At 45.1% G+C, this 22,418-nt stretch overlaps 1 protein-coding gene across 5 annotated transcripts; it reads right to left on the reverse strand.

Moving 5' to 3' along the window:
* On the reverse strand, positions 1–14,581 carry poc1a (POC1 centriolar protein A). Of its 5 annotated transcripts, none has more exons than XM_062986286.1 (12): positions 14,563–14,581; positions 14,303–14,336; positions 13,871–13,955; positions 13,474–13,645; positions 12,560–12,739; positions 11,652–11,759; positions 11,404–11,519; positions 10,098–10,231; positions 7,611–7,679; positions 6,665–6,748; positions 2,028–2,213; positions 1–1,036 (listed from the first exon to the last, which is right to left on the reverse strand). In XM_062986286.1, exons 2-12 carry the CDS (start codon positions 14,315–14,317, stop codon positions 920–922), a joined length of 1,266 nt encoding a protein of 421 aa, XP_062842356.1. In that variant the 5' UTR covers positions 14,318–14,336; positions 14,563–14,581; the 3' UTR covers positions 1–919. The 5 variants fall into 5 exon arrangements, with proteins under 5 accessions (XP_062842356.1, XP_062842355.1, XP_062842353.1 ...); XM_062986285.1 differs by having other exon boundaries at positions 14,550–14,567; XM_062986283.1 differs by lacking the exon at positions 14,563–14,581 and having other exon boundaries at positions 14,303–14,386.
* Positions 14,582–22,418: the final 7,837 nt, after the last annotated feature.

A 22,418-nucleotide genomic window follows, 5' to 3' on the forward strand; every position in this document is an offset into this window, starting at 1 on the left:
AACCTTCATCTTATCTTTATTATTTCTACAATAAATGTTACAAAAATACAAAAATATACAAACAAGACCTGGATCCCATCCTTGCTTCTGGTTCCTGAGTTTGGCATGTTCTCCCAGTGCTTCCTCCAGGGCTCTCTCACACCTACAGCACCAAAGACGTGCAGAGGGTGGATTGGCTGCTCTGTATTTCCCCTGGTTGTGAGTGAGGAAACGTACACTACATGACCAAAAGTATTTGGACGCCTGAGTGTGAGCTTGCTGGACGTCCGGTTCCGAAAACTAACAGTATTAAACTGGAGTGACGTCCATGTGATGTTTTGGGTTAGAACAACAGTCACAAGGAATTTAAAGTGTGTCTGTGGGAATTTGTGCCCGTTCAGTCAATAGGTGACGGCATGGGTACGGCTGGGCGCTGATCGATCAGTCGGTGTTCCGGTTCATCCCAGAGCAGTTGAGTGGGGCTGAGGTCAGGGCTCTGTGCAGGACGCTGGAGTTTCTTCATCTCCTTATAGAGCTTACTCATGCTGGAACAGGAAAGGACCTTCCCTAAACTGTTGCTGCACAGTCAGAAGCACACCCGACCGTAAGCTTTTTAAATATCACGTTTCAAATCTAATAGGGACTGATATAGAGCCGCATTAACAGCCTCTACTCTTCTGAAAGGGTTTTTCCCATGAGATTTCATAGAGTGTCTGTGGGAATTCGTGCCGGTTCAGTCGAGCCCCACCACTGTCAGGTTTCCACGGTTGGGCCCTTGAGCAGGACCCTTAGCCCTTGATTGTTTAGATCATGTACTGTCACAGTCCTGTAAGTCACTTTTTGGTGTGGAGGTACCACAGTTTATAAACAGAGCAGAGTAGGGGTGAGTGGATGAGACGTACTGGGACCCAGACTGAGAGAGACCTGCTGACTGGGATGATCAGATTGGAGTTTGCTGGCTGGACTGGAGGTGCTGGTTGATGGTGCGCTGGTTTTTGATGCACTCCTTCAGTTTATCCTCGGTCAGAGTGAGTCTCTGTTCCAAGATCGCCACCGTCTACACACACACACACACACACACACACACACACGACCTTGTTAGATAACACGTTACATTACATTAACAACCTTCACTCTTTTGAAAGGGTTTTTCCCACGAGGGAATCTGTGCCTGTCCAGTTAAAAGGTGGCGTAGAGGTAAAACACGCTAGCACACCAGTGCTGACATCTCAAACTCGCAGGTTCAAATCTCAGCTCTGCTACCGACAGGCTGTAAGGATCGCTCATATATGCTGTAATTACGCCCCCTGCTGGCTGATCGGCGCATGGCTCTCCGTGCACGATACGGATCTCTGTATGAACCCGCCCAGTGCAGGTGAAAAGAAGCGTCAGCACTGCACACGTGTAAGAGGGGGCGTGTGGTGTGTTAGTCACGACCCTCAGTCAGGAGTGGAGGTGGAGACAGAAATGCGTATGGAGTGTTGCCATGGGAACCGCAGCACCATAAAGGTCCTTAAATAAACTCTGGATCAGTTGGGTTTTGAGCCTCACAGGTACGACGTGGTTGGAGGTCGATGGAGGAGAACAGATCCGTTCTATTTCTGACGGCCGAGACGTTTTTGACCTTGGAGACGTCCGGGCGGCTGGATGAGGTCTAGCGTTACGGGCCGAGGGGAGCGGACCGGGTTTAGGGTTTCCTTCCCGTCCCGGTGTTTATTACAGATCGATAGCGGCGAGAGAAACGGAGCACGGCGGGAGGATCGAGGTCGAGCTCATTCTGCAGGAAAATAGTGCAAACCAGCGGAAACGAATCCTCCCGGACGCAGACGGAGACACGTCTGAACTTCACCGGGTTTAACACCCAAATAAAAAGCTCCAGAGCCGCAGCGACACCTTCAACATCCCCGTCAGTACAACTGAACCACTAATCTTCCCCAGACAACCTGCTCTCCACCAATCAGAAGAAGCGTAGGCTGGCATAGAGAATCTACTGTAAAGTACGGCGGTGGGAGCGTCGTAATCCGCCCTCCGCCCACGTCTCCGTTTACCTGTGTGAGAACGTCGAGCTGACCCACGATGTGTTCCAGGGTTCTGGTGACCGTAGGAGAGACCCGCCCGTCCGGCGCCGGCCGATCTGAGGCGATCCGGGCGGAGGCGGGGCGAGGCTCCGATCCACGAGACGTGTGAACACTCCTGCTGGAACTCCGGCTGCGAGAGGGAGGGGAACCGGGAACCTGTGGGCCGAAAGATTAAAGCTCATCAGTACCGTCAACTCTCCACATAGGACAGCAGCACTGTCGGCTCACGGCAAGAAGGTCCTGGGTTCGATTCCCTGGCTGAGCGGCCAGGGTCCTTGCTGTGTGAAGTTTTGCATGTTCTTCGTCTCTGTGTGGGTTTCCTCCCTGCAGTCCTGTTAACCGGAGCTATGAGTGTATCTGCCCTGTGATGGACTGGCAACCAGTTCGGGGAGTTTCCTGCCTTTCACCCCATGAACTGGACCCACTGTGACCCTGACCAGGATTAAGTGGTGCTAAAATAGACAATGAATAAATAGAAAAGAATGATCTTCCACTGTTTTGGAACCCAAACAAACAGCTGGGTGAGGACATTAAGAGACGCTCATCACTACGCTCACGGATCGGCCCACGTGAGGGAAAGATAAACATACATTTATTTTGGGGTGGGGTGGGGTGGGGTGGAGGGCAGCTGTTCTGTTCTAAAGTTCCTCCTGATGAACATCTGGCGTACAGGTGAAGCTCCAGCAGCTCGTCCTGCCTCCGGGTGAGTCAATATTTACCTGCACGGGCCACAGCGGCTACCGAACGAGGCTTCAGCCAAAAACACACCGCTCATGGTTACAGTACAACAACCGCTGAGTGGTCGGAGGTGAGAGGACATCTGACCATGAGCTGTTATTAAGGACTGACCCCACCCTGGTTCCAGCCCTGCACCCACAGCAGCCTACATCAAAGCAGCACCTGAATAATGCATGATGTCCACATACTTTTGGAAATCTGGTGTATTGATTCCTGTTTATAATTAAATCTAATTAAAGACGTGAAGGTAAACAAACCTTAAGCCACAAACGTAAACACTGCTGGGATGTAAACAGGTGCTACAGCGCCCCCTTGCTGCAGGGCTGAGAGTGTGTGAGCTTCTACAGTGAAATGAAACCTGTGTGGCTGTGAGCAGCACCCAAACATCCCCGAAAATCCCACAAACACCAAAATCACCATAAACACTGACACAGCACCACATTCAACCTAAACACTGACCATAAACCACACACACACACACACACACACACACACACACACACACTATATATACACACACACACACACTACACACAATATACAGTACATGTATACACACACTATATACACACACTACACACAATATATATATATATACACACACACTACACACAATATACATGTATACACACACACACTATATACACACACACACTATATACACACACACACTATATACACACACACACACTATACACACACACACAATATATATATATATACACACACACACTATATACACACACACACACACACTACACACAATATATATACACACACACTATACATATACACACAATATATACAGTATGTATACACACAAACACTATACGCACACTATATACACACAGACAAGCACTACACACACACACCACATGCGCACTACGTATATGTTACATATATATATCCAGTGTATCACAAAAGTGAGTACACCCCTCACATTTCTGCAAATATTTCATTATATATTTTCATGTGACAACACTATAGACATGAAACTTGGATATAAGTTAGAGTAGTCAGTGTACAGCTTGTATAACAGTGTAGATTTACTGTCTTCTGAAAATAACTCAACACACAGCCATTAATGTCTAAATAGCTGCAACATAAGTGAGTACACCCCACAGTGAACATGTCCAAATTGTGTCCAAATTGTGCCCAAATGTGTCGTTGTCCCTCCCTGGTGTCATGTGTCAAGGTCCCAGGTGTAAATGGGGAGCAGGGCTGTTAAATTTGGTGTTTTGGGTACAATTCTCTCATACTGGCCACTGGATATTCAACATGGCACCTCATGGCAAAGAACTCTCTGAGGATGTGAGAAATAGAATTGTTGCTCTCCACAAAGATGGCCTGGGCTATAAGAAGATTGCTAACACCCTGAAACTGGGCTACAGCATGGTGGCCAAGGTCATACAGCGGTTTTCCAGGACAGGTTCCACTCGGAACAGGCTTCGCCAGGGTCGACCAAAGAAGTCGAGTCCACGTGTTCGGCGTCATATCCAGAGGTTGGCTTTAAAAAATAGACACATGAGTGCTGCCAGCATTGCTGCAGAGGTTGAAGATGTGGGAGGTCAGCCTGTCAGTGCTCAGACCATACGCCGCACACTGCATCAACTCGGTCTGCATGGTCGTCATCCCAGAAGGAAGCTGATGCACAAGAAAGCCCGCAAACAGTTTGCTGAAGACAAGCAGTCCAAGAACATGGATTACTGGAATGCCCTGTGGTCTGACGAGACCAAGATAAACTTGTTTGGCTCAGATGGTGTCCAGCATGTGTGGCGGCGCCCTGGTGAGAAGTACCAAGACAACTGTATCTTGCCTACAGTCAAGCATGGTGGTGGTAGCATCATGGTCTTGGGCTGCATGAGTGTTGCTGGCACTGGGGAGCTGCAGTTCATTAAAGGAAACATGAATTCCAACATGTACTGTGACATTCTGAAACAGAGCATGATCCCCTCCCTTCGAAAACTGGGCCTCATGGCAGTTTTCCAACAGGATAACGACCCCAAAAACAACCTCCAAGATGACAACTGCCTTGCTGAGGAAGCTGAAGGTAAAGGTGATGGACTAAACCCAATTGAGCACCTGTGGCGCATCCTCAAGTGGAAGGTGGAGGAGTTCAAGGTGTCTAACATCCACCAGCTCCGTGATGTCATCATGGAGGAGTGGAAGAGGATTCCAGTAGCAACCTGTGCAGCTCTGGTGAATTCCATGCCCAGGAGGGTTAAGGCAGTGCTGGATAATAATGGTGGTCACACAAAATATTGACACTTTGGACACAATTTGGACATGTTCACTGTGGGGTGTACTCACTTATGTTGCAGCTATTTAGACATTAATGGCTGTGTGTTGAGTTATTTTCAGAAGACAGTAAATCTACACTGCTATACAAGTTGTACACTGACTATTCTAAGTTATATCCAAGTTTTATTTCTATAGTGTTGTCCCATGAAAAGATATAATAAAATATTTGCAGAAATGTGAGGGGTGTACTCACTTTTGTGATACACTGTATATACAGTATATCGCTTTGGATAAAAGCATCTGATAAATGCCAAAAATGTAAATATAAATATATACACACACACACACAAACACTATAAACATATATTTAAACACGCATACACATTTCTCTCTCTCTCTATATATTTATATATATACTGTATATACACACAAGTTACACACACACACTTACATTATTCACACACACACACACACACACACACACACCGTGTTAAACAGGCTCTTGATGAATCACCTGGACTTGGAAAAACCAACAGTGGAAAATTTCCTAAGGCTCCAGTGAAACAGTGACCGAGCCATCAATACCCACTTCCTGTACACACACACACACACACACACACACACACACACACACACACACACACACACACACACACACACACACACACACACACACACACACACACAGAGTGAGAGGGGGGCAGCAAGTGAACCAGAGAGAGCCACAAAGTTGGAACCCTGTACTGTATATATACTAGAACTGTTTTATACCAACCAATAGTTTTCACCTGTCAGAAAGAAAGTCTCACACATTAGATGGAGCGCTGCCTGGAGTCCTGATCTCAGCCCCACTCAACAGCTCTGGGATGAACCGGAACACCGACTGATCAATCAGCACCCAGCCGTACAAAATGCACAAATTCCCACACACAGACACACTTCAAAGTCAGAAAAATCATCCATCAAGCGCATGCTCAGGTGTCCAGATACTTTTGGCCTATATAAGTGTCGGGGTCGTTCTGGACACACGTGTGAGACGATGCTGTGTTTGGCACCCGGGGCACTGAGGGTACGCTGGTGGAACCTTGGCACTGCCCTTGTTATTGTTCACTCCGTGAAAGCTAAAACCAGTAGCTCCAGTTCTCCCACGGCGGCTCCCGCTCGGCCTCCCCGCCACGCCGAAACCCGACCCGGCTCCTCAATAATTCAGCGCCGCTAATGGTGTTCTCCTGCATCAGCGCGGCGTCCTGGAGCTCCGGGTACCATCCCGAATCCGACTGCACCGGGTTCAAGTCCCTAAACTGTTCACTGCTCGCTCACGGACACAAAGCAAAGGTATGTGGACGCCCCTCCTAATACTGGGTTCGGGTTCAATCTGATTGACTTTTGACCTTCTTAAAGCTTCAGCCAATCAGACGTATCGTTTACGTGACGTCTAAAATATCTCACTAGGGCGCTCCTAAATTCAGCTGCTAACTGAATTGCTGTAGGATTGCTAGGACGCCCCATAGTGCAGAATAAACGTCAGACACTTGAACGCTACACGCACGCAAGGCAATTGAGGGTTAAGGGCCTTGCCCAGGGGCCCGACAGTAGCTGTTAATTATTACTATTATTAATAAGTGTACCTGAGGTGGATGTGTACGGGTCCTCTGGTCCTTCAGAACTTCACCATAATCACCACGATCGAAATTGGTCCTCCAGAGCATCACCTGCACACAACATCACATCATCAGAACTAATCTCCTTCATGCAAACTATAACCCCCCCCCCCCCCCCCCCCCCCCCCCAATTTTGTCATATCCAGTTCCCTGATGATTGGCTCATCCACTCTCAGCGTCTCACAGCTTGCTAGTCGAGTGCAGGATTTTTCCCACAATGCCGTGGTTGTGATTTAAAGCTGAATGAAAGCGTCCACGGTTTTAGTGAAACGGTGAGAATCAGTTTCTCTCTCCGCCGTGTCTGACGATCACTTCTCACCTCGGCGTGTAAAGCTTATTTACATTTTAATTTATGGCAAGTACTAATCACCCCTGACGACTCTGATATTTTTCGGATGTCGGGGGGTGAGTGGGGGGCAGCACGATGATTCGGGGGGTGAGTGGGGGGCAGCACGATGATTCGGGGGGCGAGTGGGGGGCAGCACGATGATTCGGGGGGCGAGTGGGGGGCAGCACGATGATTCGGGGGGCGAGTGGGGGGCAGCACGATGATTCGGGGGGCGAGTGGGGGGCAGCACGATGATTCGGGGGGTGAGTGGGGGGCAGCACGATGATTCGGGGGGTGAGTGGGGGGCAGCACGATGATTCGGGGGGTGAGTGGGGGGCAGCACGATGATTCGGGGGGTGAGTGGGGGGCAGCACGATGATTCGGGGGGCGAGTGGGGGGCAGCACGATGATTCGGGGGGTGAGTGGGGGGCAGCACGATGATTCGGGGGGTGAGTGGGGGGCAGCACGATGATTCGGGGGGTGAGTGGGGGGCAGCACGATGATTCGGGGGGTGAGTGGGGGGCAGCACGATGATTCGGGGGGTGAGTGGGGGGCAGCACGATGATTCGGGGCTGCTGAACTCACCTGTTCATCTGATCCACCAGAAGCGAAATATTCACCAGATTTTGAAAAGGTCACACAGGTCACCGAACCCTGAACACACAGAATATCATCATTTACACCACACACACTACACACACACACACACACACTACACACACACACACACACCATACACAGCACTGTGAAAAAGTATTCCCCCCCCCTTCTGACTGCCTCGGTTACTGCAACAAATGGTTTCAGATCATCAAACTAAACATGATGTTACACCAAGAGAACGAGTAAATAACATGAGACATTCAGTACAACATCATTTAAGTTATTCAACACCTGTACCACCCCCCCCCCCCCCCCCCTTTCCTTCCTGGTAAAATGAATGTATGTTAAACCACTGTGACTACCATTCAGGACGTTATGAATGCTGTTCAGTCTCACACGTCTGTGTTTATTATGGACACACTCCTGTCACACCTCTGCAGAAAGAATAATGACTCTTTTATTTATGTCCTTGTAAGAGTTGTAGATTTAAATGTTGGAATAATCGTAATAAATGTGCATAAGATTCTAAAATCTCCGCATTTTATTCACACGCGTGTGTGTGTGTGTGTGTGTGTGTGTGAGCAGGATGGGACACCGGCGTGATCAGCTCTCAGCAGCAGATTAAAATCCATCCAGCGGGGCATCACTCAGTCACATGATTAAACAAAGTAAAGCATTAAGACGTGTGTGTGTGTGTGTGTGTGTGAAGGTGTGTGTGTGTGTGTGTGTGTGGTCACGAGCAGGAACAATCTTACTGTACTGACTCACTATTAATCAGGCAGCAGTGATTTGGGGATTAGTCCTGACAAAAGCCATGTGTGCTGATTTCCTGCAATCGGTACAACAAATGAAACCATTAGACTGTGTGTGTGTGTGTGTGTGTGTGTGTGTGTGTGTGATGACTCAAACATGACTAATACAGCACACACACACACACACACCTCTGTTCAGTCCTCAGATGCACCTCGATAATAAAACCGCTCTACCTAGAAGAGGTGACTGGGTACAGCAACGTGTGTGTCTGTGTGCGTGCCCAATTTTCTTCCCGATTTAGTCCTATCCAATTCCCCTCTACTGCTGCAGACCTCCACTCCTGACAGAGGAGGGTCGTGACTAACACACGCCCCCTCCGACACGTGTGCAGTACAGACCGCTTCTTTTCACCTGCACCGGGGTTCATCCGGAGATCCGTATCGCGCACCGATCTCCATTATCCCCCGTCTCTGTGCAGCACCGTCCATCAGCCAGCAGAGGGCGTAACTGCAGCAGTTATGAGGAATCCCTACAGCCTCCCACCCTCAGACACAGCCAAGAACTGTCCATGGCGCAGAGCCGAGATTCGAACCAGCAAGCTCGAGACGTCAGTACTGCACCTGACCAGATGTGCAGCAGGTTTCTGAAGCTCCTCAGGAGGGTTTGGAGATGATGAGAGGTGTTTGGTTGAAGCTGTGATGAACAGACTGATGAATAAACACCTTTTTATTTTTTTGTTTTTAAAGCCAGACAGACGACACACGGAGGAGACAGACTGTTCCTCATCATCTCTGACTAATCATCACTCGTCTGATCGTCTCACACCGACAGAGCAGAAGGTCTGGAACACCACGGCGCTCACGTACAGTCGGACGCACAGATGATACCATCCAAACGCGCTCGTGATAAACGAAGGAACTCGGGCTGCGTGGAGGAGAGCGCTGGTGGAAGCTGATCAAGATTCTGTGCTTCATTAGAGGAACATCTGAGAGCGACCAGTACTGACAGTAGAAGGTCCGTAACTGGTAAACGAGCAGTGAGAACAAAGCCGTGCAGGTCTCTCCGTACGTGATACGACTCTAACTGGGACTGGTGGGTGGAAAGAGAGTAAAGCGGCACATCAGAGGGGAAGTGTGACCCTCCTCTATTAGGGTGGGGGTCTGCAGCAAGGAAAAAAGTAGGGGAATCGGATATGACCAGATCAGCAGCGATATCCAGAGCGACTTACAATTGTGGCTATATTGCAGTTGAGGTTTTAGGGCCTTGTTAAGGGTATATTGCAAGAAATTAAGGGTTAAGGGCCTTGCTCAAGGGCCCAACAGTGGCAACCTGGCAGACGTGAGGCTTAAACCAGCAACCTTATGATTACTAGTCCTAGACCTTAACCGCTGAGCTACCACTGACCCCCAGATTCAATCAATTAACTTCCTAAACGTGCTACACAGTGTGGAACTGAACCACTCACAATAGTGTGTGAGATTTGGGACGCAGCCGCTTAAAATGCTTTCATAGCCCAAAACAATTCCAGCTGGTGCAGTGGTAGCTCAGTGGTTAAGCAACTGAGCTAGAAATCAGAAGGTTGTCGGTTCAAGTCCCACCTTTGTTAGGTTCAGTTCGGGGGAGGCGAAGTGTACAGAGCAACACATGGGCTACAGTCGGTACATGTACACACACAGCAGACAGGCGTTCCTAATAAAGTGCTGGGGAGTGTGTGTGTACCTGGTGGCCGTGCAGCGTGTAGAGCAGTCGCCCCTCCAGCAGGTCCAGGATCTTCAGGGTGGAGTCGGAGGAAGCCGTGATCAGGCGATCGGCGGACGGGTGGAACGATAAACCGTTCACTGCTCCGCCGTGCACTGCAAACACGGCAAACACACCTATCAGTATGCACACATGTTAGGGGTGCATATTAGGAGCATGCGCTTCACGAGACATGAAGGTGTCCTGTGGTGTCTGGTACCAGGATGATGTTCAGTGCTCATGCCTGCAGGCACATCGCAGGTGCTTTGAGCGGTGGACAGGAGCTGCATGGGGACTCTGACCGGCACCTCATCACCAGGATTAAAATCATCTGCAGTCTGATCCATAGTGGAGCACAGCTGGTAGTGTGGGTGTCACACGGCCTCATCAGCCCTGTGCACCTGGGTTTAAATGTGGCTCCCTGTCACTGTATGTAAAGAGGTTTGCTCTGTACTCCTAAATAACATGCAGAAGGTGGATTGGCTGCTCTGAACTGGCCCTGAGAGTGAGTGAGAGAGTGAGTTAGTGCCTTATGCAACAACATCACGATTCAGAACACCCACCACACGCTCTGTCCCAGAATAACAGAGTAAATACAATAATACATGTGAATATGTGGCGCCCTCTGGCGACAACTGCGAGCACTGCAGAGGTGAAATCACCAAATGTACGTACACAACAGGACCAAAAGTATGTGGACACCAGACCATGAGCTTGTCAGACGTCTCGTATTAAAACAGACCTCTCACAAGACTTTATAGTGTGTCTGTGGGGATTTGTGCCCTTTCAGTAGTAGAGAAGATGGTAGCACTTGTATGGCTGGGCACCGATTGATCAGTTGATGTTCCGTTTCATCCCAGAGCTGTTCAGTGGGGCTGAGGTCAGCGTACTGGAACACGAAAGGGCCTTCCCTAAACTGTTAGAAGCATATAATTTCCTTTATATGAGTGATTTATTACATCTAAGAGCAACTCTTGTGGCTGACACACATGAACACAGTAATTAGAAGGGGCATCCTGATACTTGTGAGAGCACTGGAATCTGCTCAAGGTTGCAGTGGGTGTGGCGCCACCCAGAAACCTTTGGCACAGTGATTTACAGCAGCCAATCCACCCTCTGCATGTTTTTAAGAAGTAAGTCGTCCGTTCCAAGCACAAATCACATTTCAACAGCGGTTAAGGTACTGGATTATTAATCATAAGATTGTCGGTTCAAGCCCCACCACTGCCTAGTTGCTACTGTTGGGCCCCTGAGCAAGGCCCTAAACCCCCGGTTGATGAAGGATTACCTTGATAGTGCTGCAGGAGTTTGTAGGTCCGAACGTCCCACACTTTAACGCTGTTATCCGTACACGCCGCTGCTATACACGTACCGCTGGGGTGGAAATCTGCATAGTTCACATACCTGAACACAACCGATCAGCTGTTAATTAATTATCAATAATAATGATGAGTGTGTGTGTGGGGGGGGGGGGGGGGGGGGGGGGGGGTGTTATGATATGTGTGTGTGTGTGTGTTAGAGGATTTGTGCACCCACCCTCCATGCTCACAGAACGAGTGGATGCACTCTCGACCGTCCTTGTCCCAAATCTTCACCGTTTTATCATCGCTGGCCGAGACGATCAGCCTCCCGTCTGGTGAAAACCTGCAGATCAAAGAGATGAAAGTAAATCGGCGTGGGATAGGTTTTCATCCCCTTTCTGACTGCACAACCCAGCATGAGACCTCCAGTATAAACACAACACATGGGCACTGGGGTGGCAGAGTGCTCCCATACACACTCCACACGGCTATCGACCTGGCCGGGCCCTCTGTAGGACAACTGTGAGCACCGCAAGACACGGTGGACGCGTGCGACCATGAGCACGTCAGACGTCCCGTATTAAACCAGACTGACCAGCTAGAACAACCGGCGCTCCTCTGAGAAGCTTCTCACCAGACTCTGAACTGTGTGTGTGTGTGTGTATGGGAATTTGTGCCCGTTCAGTCGAAAGATGGTACGACTGGGCGCTGATCGATGTTCCGCAGTTGGTGTTCCCGGTTTATCTCGGAGCTGATTTCAGTCTTTCTCTCTCTTTTGAGAGCACTTTATTCTGCTCAAGGTTGCAGTGGGTGTGGCGCCCATTCTTTAATAAATCTGTAATAAATGGAATGATGATTTAAAACCTGAATCCTGCTTCTTTATCTTCGATTATAATTAGTCGGGAGATCTGAAACATTAAAATCAGGTGAGGGGGTGAATACTTTTTCACAGCACCCTGTTGCTTTGAGTAGACGTGTAGTGTTTTCGCTGGAGTTCTCTTTGTGAAACATGGTGCTTTGTTTGATGATCTAAATCCAGTGTGACAAATAAAGGAAGGGGGTGAATACTTTTTCACAGCATAATAATTAAAACCCACCCGTATTCAGGAGTGATGGGTGTAATACCTGGTTGGGATCACTCACCTGGCACAGCGGACCCAGTTGACGTGCTGGCTGAGGGAGAAGAGGAACTTCTGTCGATGGACCGTCCACACTTTAATGGTTTTATCGTCTGACGCGGTGACCAGCGTCTGTCCGTCGCTGGAGAAGTGCACACTGCGCACCGTACCAGTGTGGGCTTTAAACACCGAGCCCTCACCCTTCCTACAAACACCACACCATCAGCTCAATCCACCTCAGCCTGTTATAAATCAATCATATCAAGGAAACAACATGCTCCCGACGGTGCGGCAACGGTTTAGGGAAGGCCCAGCAAAAGAAAAGCTCCATTTAAAAACCAAGAAGCTCCGGCGTCCTGCACGGAGCCCTGACCTCACCTCAGCCCCACTCAGCAGCTCTGGGACGAACAGGAACACCGACCGATCCATCGGCGCCCGGCCGTAATACAAAAGCTCAGCACAAATACCCACAGACGTACTCCGAAACCTTGTGAGAAGCTTCTCAGAAGAGTGTCTGTTGTTCTAGCTGAAAGATTATGGTCAGGTGTCCAAATACTTTTGGCCGTATAGATTTTATCCACATGCACAATTTAATACAATTCTTGCTCCATCTATCTTAGCTTGTTTGGAAGCTGGGGTCAGAGCACAGGGTCAGCAATGGTGTACTGGGCCTTGCTCAGAGATTCAAACCCACAACCTTTTGAATGACGGCCAGAGCTCCGCCCACTGAGGATTTTAATTCTGAATCTATTTATTCTTGGTGAAAATGTGCAGAACGGTTCAACATTAGGTGCCCAGGAGTGAAGTTCTGACCCTTCAGAGGCCACCACCACCGTGACCACCTCGTTCTCTCCCACTCTCGTCATTTCCAGTTCCCTATTACACTTCCTTAACCGTCTCACGTACCCACACAGGTGTCGGTGTGTTCACTGCACTCACGCGGTGGGGATCCACAGGCGGACGGTCTTATCTCTGGAGGCTGAAGCCAGGAGCTGACCCGATGGAGAGAAGTGGACGCTCGTCACTCCGTCCTTATGACCCACGGACCTGTAGGACCTGGTCTGAGGCTTCAGGTTCCAGATCATCACACACGAGTCCAGCGATCCTGTAGCTACAGGACAGACACACACACACACACACACACACACACACACACACACACACACACACACACACACACACGCGCACGGTTACAGCACTGATCTACAAATCATCACCAGAGCTCAATACAGTCCTGTAGGTCTCCTTAGACCTGTCGTGCAAAAGGTGGATTGGCTGCTCTAATGCATCTGATCATTAAAGTATAATAATAAACGGTTATGACACTAATTTGTACCTATTTGTTTCATGTTGGAGTTGAAGTCCACGCTGGTGACGGTGTCCCTGTGGCCCTTAAAGTTCCTCTCCAGTGATGGATCCTCCTGAAACCAAGCAAAATAAGAAAGTAAAACGTACGTGGAACAGTCGTCTCCTGCCAAGGTCTGTAAGAAATCTTAAACTGTGTCTGAAAGGTCGAACGTAATCCAAAAAGGGCTAAATAAGCAAGTCTGTTATGAACGTTACTGACTGTCCACAGTCAAGCAGGCTTTATTTGAAGTCACAGTCACAATGAGCAGATCGTTTGGACGACAAAATGGTAAGACATTCAACCCCAACAACACTGCACCTACTGTAAAGTGTGATGGTGGTAGTATTGTGCTCTGGGTGATCTACTGTATAAACACATTAAGCTGTTAAATGTAATGATCTGAAATATCAATTTACTCACCAAAGTGCAGCTCATCTTCAATCAAAACCCTAAACTTTATAAATAAATAATAATTATTATTATTAAACTTTAAAAACGAATAAGATTCATGTAGTTCAACAGCCTGTCTCTTGTACTGTACAAAAGTACAACTTCAAACATTTAAAATGAACAGCGGTGAATTATCTGAGGAATATGTGTCTTAAATTAAAAGTATTTATAACTAACAATACAAATCAAGCGCGAATATTTATAAAATATATCATACAAGCTAAGCTAACCGAGCTAACATCAGCCACAGTTGCTAACAACAAACTCAAACTGCCACTTTGATTTTACGCGCCCGGTCTGCCGCCCACAAAACCCCGCCCACTCACCAATACTCGTTACTGATTGGTCAGATATGGTCCATACGGTTGCGTTTCAAAAGGCACACATTTACCCTACATAGTTTGTACACTTAGCATTATTAGTGCACTAATATTACATACTGTGTAGCAAATCAGTGCGCAATTTGAAACACAGCCCAGATCTAATACAAAAGACGAACTGAACTCATCTAATAAATACAGCTGATTTACAAATTGTGAATTATCCAACATTTTAACATTTTAATAAAGGATTTTATTTAAAAATGTATTTAATTATTTCATGCCTATTAAGTCAAAACAGCCTAGTCTACTGTAATGCACAAATGTAATTACTTCAAAGTTTATTGTATTATTTCTATATTTAATTATTTTTCTGACTATTCATTTTATACTTAATTTACTGCCTAGCGCGTTTATTCATTCCTAATGTGTTTATTCATTATTTCACTCATTCGTTATCGCTAGCCCTTTATCCTGGTCAGGGTCTGGTGCCACACGGAGACACTGGACACACGGTAAACACTCTGGACAGGGACACAGACTGGACTGTAAATGAATTATTTAATAAATAAATTAATACTCTAAATGAATGACTGGATAAATTATGAATGATGCAGATAGACACCAGATGGCAGTACAGAGCTACAAATCAAAAACTTACTAAAACCTGTCAGTGAAAAGTAAAAACTGGGGTTATTTATTTCTGTATATTTATTTTATGGCAGATGTATAAAAGCAAAAATATTTTGGCTCTGTAGAGTTCGTGTAAAGTTAAATATAGTTTAAAGAAAGTCTAAATACTGAGTAGTATGTTGGTAATAAGTAGTAAGTATCGTCTGTGATTTTGGACAGATATTCATCTCATATTTAGAGAATAGAAACAATAATTTACTATAATTTACTATGTTTTATAGTATGTATTAAAACCAGAACCATTTTAAAGCTGCTTTTCTGTTTGTGCTGTGTGACACGGTGCACCCACAAGAGTCATTATGACAAGGTCAGTTGTGGTCATAGATGGAAGCACGTGTTCAGCCACAATACTAGAACACACAATGCTCATTAAATACCAGGAAAAACATTCCCCACAGTGTTACACCTCCACGGTTTCACAGATTCATATTTTTAAGATATCCTTTATTCGTCATATATACAGATACAGGTGTACAGTACAATGAAATTCTTTCACATATCTCAGCTTGTTTGGGAGCTGGGGTCAGAGCGCAGGGTCAGCCATCGTACGGCCTCTGGAGCAGACAGGGTTAAGGGCCTCGCTCAGGGACCCAACAGTGGCTGCAGAGCAGAGCCTGGATTTGAACCGCCAATCTTCTGGTTGATAGCCCAAAGCTCTACACACTAGGCTCCCACTGTCCCTATTCTGTTGTTGCTCATCCATCTTAGAGTTTGTTATGTTGTGAGGTCTGGTTGTAGAACTGTTATCTGAGTTACTGTGGTCTACCTGACAGCTTTCGACCAGTCTGGCTAGTTCTCCTCTGACCTCTCTCATCAACAAGGCATGTCTGCCAGCAGAACTGCCGCTCGCTGGATGCTTTTTGTAACTGTATAAATCTTAGAACATGTTCTGACCGTTTTTTTTTCTTCATATTGATGTTTAAAAATGAACCCAAGCTCTTGAATCATGTCTGGATGATTTCATACATTGTCCTGCTGACATGTTTTATCCCTTTTTATTTTCATCAACTGCTTTTTACTGGTCAGGGTCGTGTGGGTCTGATTCTACTGGAAAACACCGGCTGCAAGGCAGGAACACCCTGGAAAGAGCGCCAGTTCATCGCAGTTTCATCTACTGTCTGTCATTTTATTAATATTTTTGTTTATTATAACTAAGATTATGCTGATTGTATATTGAGTGTCTAGAATCAGTGAAACATTTCAGGTGCCACAATAGATGTCTACCTACACCAACTCTACCAAGAACCAGTCCTGATTAAAACAAGACCTTAGAAAGCTTGTTAGTCCTGAAGTGCTCATGAAGAATCGTTTTAAAAGCTCTGAGTACATATTTAAAACAGTTCTAACCCTCGGACACTCTGTTCACGTTCACCTTGAACTTCTCGTTTTTTCCAAAGTTAATATTAACCATGAGGTTGGTGCGGGATTACTCAGGGATTTTACTGAACCTTCACCTTTATCTCGTCTCACCAAGGGTGAAGCATTGACTTTTCCTATCTGCTCACATTAGAAAGAACCTGTACCGTTTTATATCAGTACTGATAATGATTTTAATGATAGTTATTATAAACTGACTTGTATTTTGTAATCTCAATGATTATAAACATATGACTAGTTATGGTTTCAGATTTACACTATTTACCTGCTGTTTAAATTTCTTGTTACTCTCTCAGCAGATTATTAAAGGAAATAAATATTTTTAGCAATTTTTCAGTCCTGAGTACTTTTTACAATTCTCTCTACATCTGCTAACCTACTAGAACCAAACAATAGAATCATTTCCTTTATACCTGTAAGTCAAAATGAAAATAAAGCGTGTTGTGGAAAGTTGGGTGAGGTTTTATGATTTACCGTAAATAGAAACAACAGAATTTAGAAAGAAGAAAATTTCCTGATTTCACTTCCTGTTACTGGTGCAGCTGTAATACTCATGTCACAATATTACACATTATTACTTTGACTAAATACAAACTCTTGAGTGATTATATGTCTGAACGGTGTTGATAAAATAAAACAATACAACAGAATAATAAAGAATTAATTCATTGCACAAGCAAAGATAAAGAGCAGCTGCTTTCCAAACATCGTGTGCTGTTGTGATTTAATTAGAGGGGCACAGATCCGACCCTGAGGTCATTATTAGGACCTGAGAGACCTGCGGACTCCTTTTAATGGAACGTTAACGATGTTTTCCTCTGCGTCTGGTTTAAACTTGTTTTTCCATGTTCCACCACAGTCCCAAACAATCAAACCACTGTGAAAACCCTTTAAAAGCAAGTAAACCTTCATATAACTAACAGAAAACATTCTTTCAACCTTATCTTATCTGGCTGCATGCAGCAGGTTTTTCTAATGTGATGTAACGATGGGTTGCTTTTACTGCACTCCTGATTCCATTCTTTATGATTTTATTTTATTTTATCTCGTAAAGTTGGGAGCTCATCTCGAGCTCTCGAGTTTGGATCTCAGCTCTGCTATCAGCCAGCCGGGCGCCTACACAGACACATGATTGGTTGTGTGTCTGTAGAGGGAGGGACGATGGCTAAAAAAGGGTTCCTTTTCGCTGGTGCAAGTGCGGCCTCTAAATCTTTCTAAAAAAGTGGAGGCTGTTATGGTTGCAACTTATATGCATGTTTATATTGGATACTTGTGCTCTTCGTTTCTCTTCGTTCCTCTTACAGATCTATTCATCCTTGAGCTCCTCACCACGCTCCACCAGCCAAGGCCACTTCACTTCATCTGAATCAAGGACGTTTTAAAGAGCTCCGACAGTTCAGATTCCAAACCTTCATTAAATCATGATCACGTTCCAGCAGAACAAACGGCTCAGTGTAGAAAATTCAGGTGTTTGATAGAAATCAGACTCGGGTTTCATCACCGATCCCACAGTAACAGAGAAGAAAAATCCCAAACATGCACAACGTTCATAAAAACTGATGATAAATTCCTTTATTTTCTCATGTCGTTCTCGTACTTCCCTTCTATAATGATATAAACTGTTTTAAAGGTGAAATAAACTACATTTTATTAATTTTTACTATCACCAATAATGTGACAATATCTAAAGCACAATGAAACATAACGGTTAAAACAATTCCATCATTACAGCAGCAGTTCTTAACCGAAGGTCACGGCTTAGAGCTTAGAGGGGGGTCCTGCATGTGATGGGACGGGAAATAGGCTATTAGCTCTCAGAAGATCTTGTGATGTCATTAAAATTTGTACAGCTACCTACAGTCTACGTCGGGTCTTTGAGAATAAACAAATATTTGATTCGCCCACCTCAAAAGTTCCAAGGTCAACAAATAACGACTATGAATTATTCAGTTGTAGTTGCAGATCCCACTGAAGTAGACCCAAGTGAGGAAGCTCCTACCATCAGCTCACCAGAAATAAACCAACTACATCAACCAAAATCAGCAAACACCAAAATATTCAGCTATTATAGACTCATCAAATTTCCCATAAGCAAGAACACAAAACATTTGATCATCCTCTCTAAAAGTGTACGAATAAGATCATAACCTGTGTCAGGGGGCCCCAGAATTGTTTCTTTTAAATACAGGGGGGTCTGGGAGAAAAGCTAAGGTTGAGAATCGCTGCCCTAGAGTTCTGCACTCCTCAAACACAAACATTTCAGACTTTTGTGCTCAAGTTGTAATTCAGCTAGTGAGGAAATTGTTCTGGCAGTTGTCTTGTTCCCCCAGAAACCACGAAGTTCTACTCAGTGCATCTTTAACATTTATAATCAGACAGAAATCCTATAAAGAACGTTCTAAAATGACAGATCTTTAAAATAATTTGTTGATTAAAAAGTACTAAACTGTGTGTGGGTTTTTGATTTATAAATGTTCAGTAAATGTAAATGTGAGTATCAGCGGGTAAATAAATGCAGTAAAATCAGCAGTGAGAATCAGAAGTGGGTCACTTGTTATTTACAGAAATAAATAATAAATGATCCTCAGCTCTGCAGTCGTGCTGTTCACCCACTGATCTACAATCCACCATAAATGGAAGATATTTATTACTATTATTTAAGATCTGGGTCAAAGCTCTGGTTCACTAAAACGATCAGGTAACAGATGTAGGTCAGTGGAACATCTAGAGAACGTTACGGTACAACAAGCTCTGAGTTTATGAAACATCCAGTCCAGTCCTGAGAACATTTTCTACCACATCACTGCAAAAGGTTAAGGTCATGTATCAAATCAATGATGTAAAATAAACAATAAGTCCCTAACTATGTGGCAACAGTTTGGGGAAGGTCAGTATGACTGTATTACTGTGCACAAAGCAAACGTAATAAAGAGTTTAGACAAAGACAAGTTTGGTGTGGAGAAACTGTACAGAGCCTCGACCTTTAACGTTGCTGAAAACCACTGGGATGATTTGGAATGTTGATTGCGTTGAGCAAGAACTTCTGGTTCAACATGTGTGCCCAGGGTGAACACTTCCATAACCCCAAAAGACGCCAAAAAGAAGGGCGTGACAGTGGTTAGTCAGGATCGTATCTACAGCACACCAAACTAAAACCTTAATTAATGAAATTGTGATGAAACTAAACTCAGTATAGATCAGCACAGTAATGAAGGTTCTTCTCACCACATTTAAACTCGACTTGTGATACTTTAGTACAAAAATCCTGAAATTCATCTTTCCTGAATCTGCTAAATGAGTCGGTGCTGAGCGACACTCAGAGCTGGACGCTGGTTTTGGTGTCGACAGTGTGACGGTTATTAAAACTCAGTAATTAATCAGCATTTCATGGCCGGACGTTCCACAATAAAGTGGCGGACGTGCTCACGGAAAGTGGCGGCTTTAAACTAATCGAATACGAGTCGTTTTTTCTCACATGAGGGCAAATTAATTATGATTGTTACAAGCGTCCATTTAGCTTCCACAGAAAGACAAAAACTTGTCTGTCCAGGCTTTGTGCCAGACTGTGGAGAGGCAGATGAAAACCGGTCCGTCCACCCTAAAACCAGACATATGGACACCCTATGTGTGCCTGACCTCAGAAGCAGTGTTGCCACTCCTTGGGATTTTTAATTTGCACTCCAGCAATTAAAATCTGCATTTTTATGGTCTACAGTCATAAATAAGGAATGATAAAGTGCACTACTACTAAATAATAACCTGTAGTTGTCGTTGGCCATTTCTACACCTACTGTACATTTACTTCTTTACTTACTTACATTTTCTTGGACGTGAGAACATGACGCCCCGTCTGTTGTCGTCTGTGCATTTTACTTCCTTTTTTTGGTAATTGTTGTGATAAATTGAATAAATCTGCGTTAATCATCGTACTGTAAACAGTTTAAAATCTGATTATTCTGATGAATAATTGTGGAAACACGTTATATAAATCCTTCCAATTTTGTCATTTTCAGTTCAGGATTTTTAGAACAATCGTAGGATTTTTGTGCCAAGATCTTAAGAATTCTTAAAATAGAGAGTGGCAACACTTCTTAAAAGTGTTCTTTTGACTGAAAAGATGTTGGAAAGCATCTCAAAAGAGTGAAGGCTGTCACTGCCTTAAAAACAAGGGTGGAGGTGCCACCATATGAATGTCCATGGATTTGGAACACGGTGTCCAACATGGTCATTGTGCTCGGTTTGTTTACAAAAGGTCGTTTTAAATAGATATTCATGTTTAAAGGTTTTTGTCTGGTTTGTTTTCCCGAGTCAGATCAGAACAAGTCATTAAGAATATCAGAGTTTAGGGAACTTGATCACCTCAGTGTGGGAGTGAACTGGAATGTTGTGTAGAAATGGTGAGGATGAAATGGGCGCGTCTCATTCCCACAAGCTCACAGTGAGCAACGTCCTGCATTTAGGACGTGAGGAAGTGAAAAGTGAGGCGCGGTGCTCAAAGCTTCGTGAGAAACGAGATGTTTTTGGGAGTTATTGAGTCCACAAGAGGATGTTTGAAGAGTTTTGTACCGTCTTCTGTTTCTGACAGGACTGTGTGCTAGGCTAACATTAGCACCGCTGTCATTAACACGGCCCTGTAACCATGGTGATGCCAAACTGCTCACCACACTCAGAAATTCAGTTTATCCGCTTATAGCGACTAAGTCCTAACATTTTATACACGATTAATAAATAAAAACTTTAATCTAATGATTTTAAACAGACCGGACATGAAAACAGAAGCGGTTTTGTAACGATACGTTAGAGACCCTCATAAATACCAGCATGAGCTTGTTGGAATCGATTCCAAAATATCACCTACATCTACATCTACAAACACAAGAATTCTAATTTACAGACCCTTAAAATAAAGTACCATACTTATAAAATGATGATGAACTCACTGTTTATGCTTGTATGTATTTTATTCCAAATTATACACGTTTTGGAATATACATTTATACATTATAATTCTCCACTACAGTCGATCTCACACACATCAGAACATTTTCTAGTTGATGTTAGATATTCTCAATCCTGTCCACCCCAAACCTAGTACATAAAAACAAGACTATATAGTAACATCAACACATCCTATAAACTTGACATTAAACCACTGGAGCAGCTTGTTTGTTTACATTCTAATCTAATTATATAATATATGTGGACTGTGACGTTTTGGAATCAGATGTCGTATAGAGTATGTGCACCACCAAGCATACATTTGTTGGACGTCCTATTTCTAAAACAAATGCTATTAAAATATTCAGTGTCGATACTGCCGAGGGCCTCGTCATCCCTGTCCTGTACACAGGGCACTGAGCACTGGACCACACTCTTAACCTGGATATTGAAGATGGTGGGTCTCAATTTACTGGTCGATCGGTGTTCCTACCATCACCTGTGGTCATGAGCTCTGGGTAACGACCGCAAAAACGAGGTCACGGATACAAGCGGCCGAAAAGTCTTTTCAAAGCTCAGCGATCCTGTAGAAGCTCGGAGGATAAACGCTGCTTCTTTGTGTGGAGAGGAGCCAGTTGAGGTGGTTTGGGCATCTAATAAGAATACCTCCTGAGCGCCTCTCATTGGAGGCATATCAGGCCTGGATGATGGTCAGGAGGCCCTGGGACAGACCCAGAACCTGCTGGAGGTATTATACA

The sequence above is a fragment of the Trichomycterus rosablanca genome, chromosome 24 (assembly GCF_030014385.1).
Source record: "Trichomycterus rosablanca isolate fTriRos1 chromosome 24, fTriRos1.hap1, whole genome shotgun sequence".
NCBI lineage: Eukaryota > Metazoa > Chordata > Actinopteri > Siluriformes > Trichomycteridae > Trichomycterus > Trichomycterus rosablanca.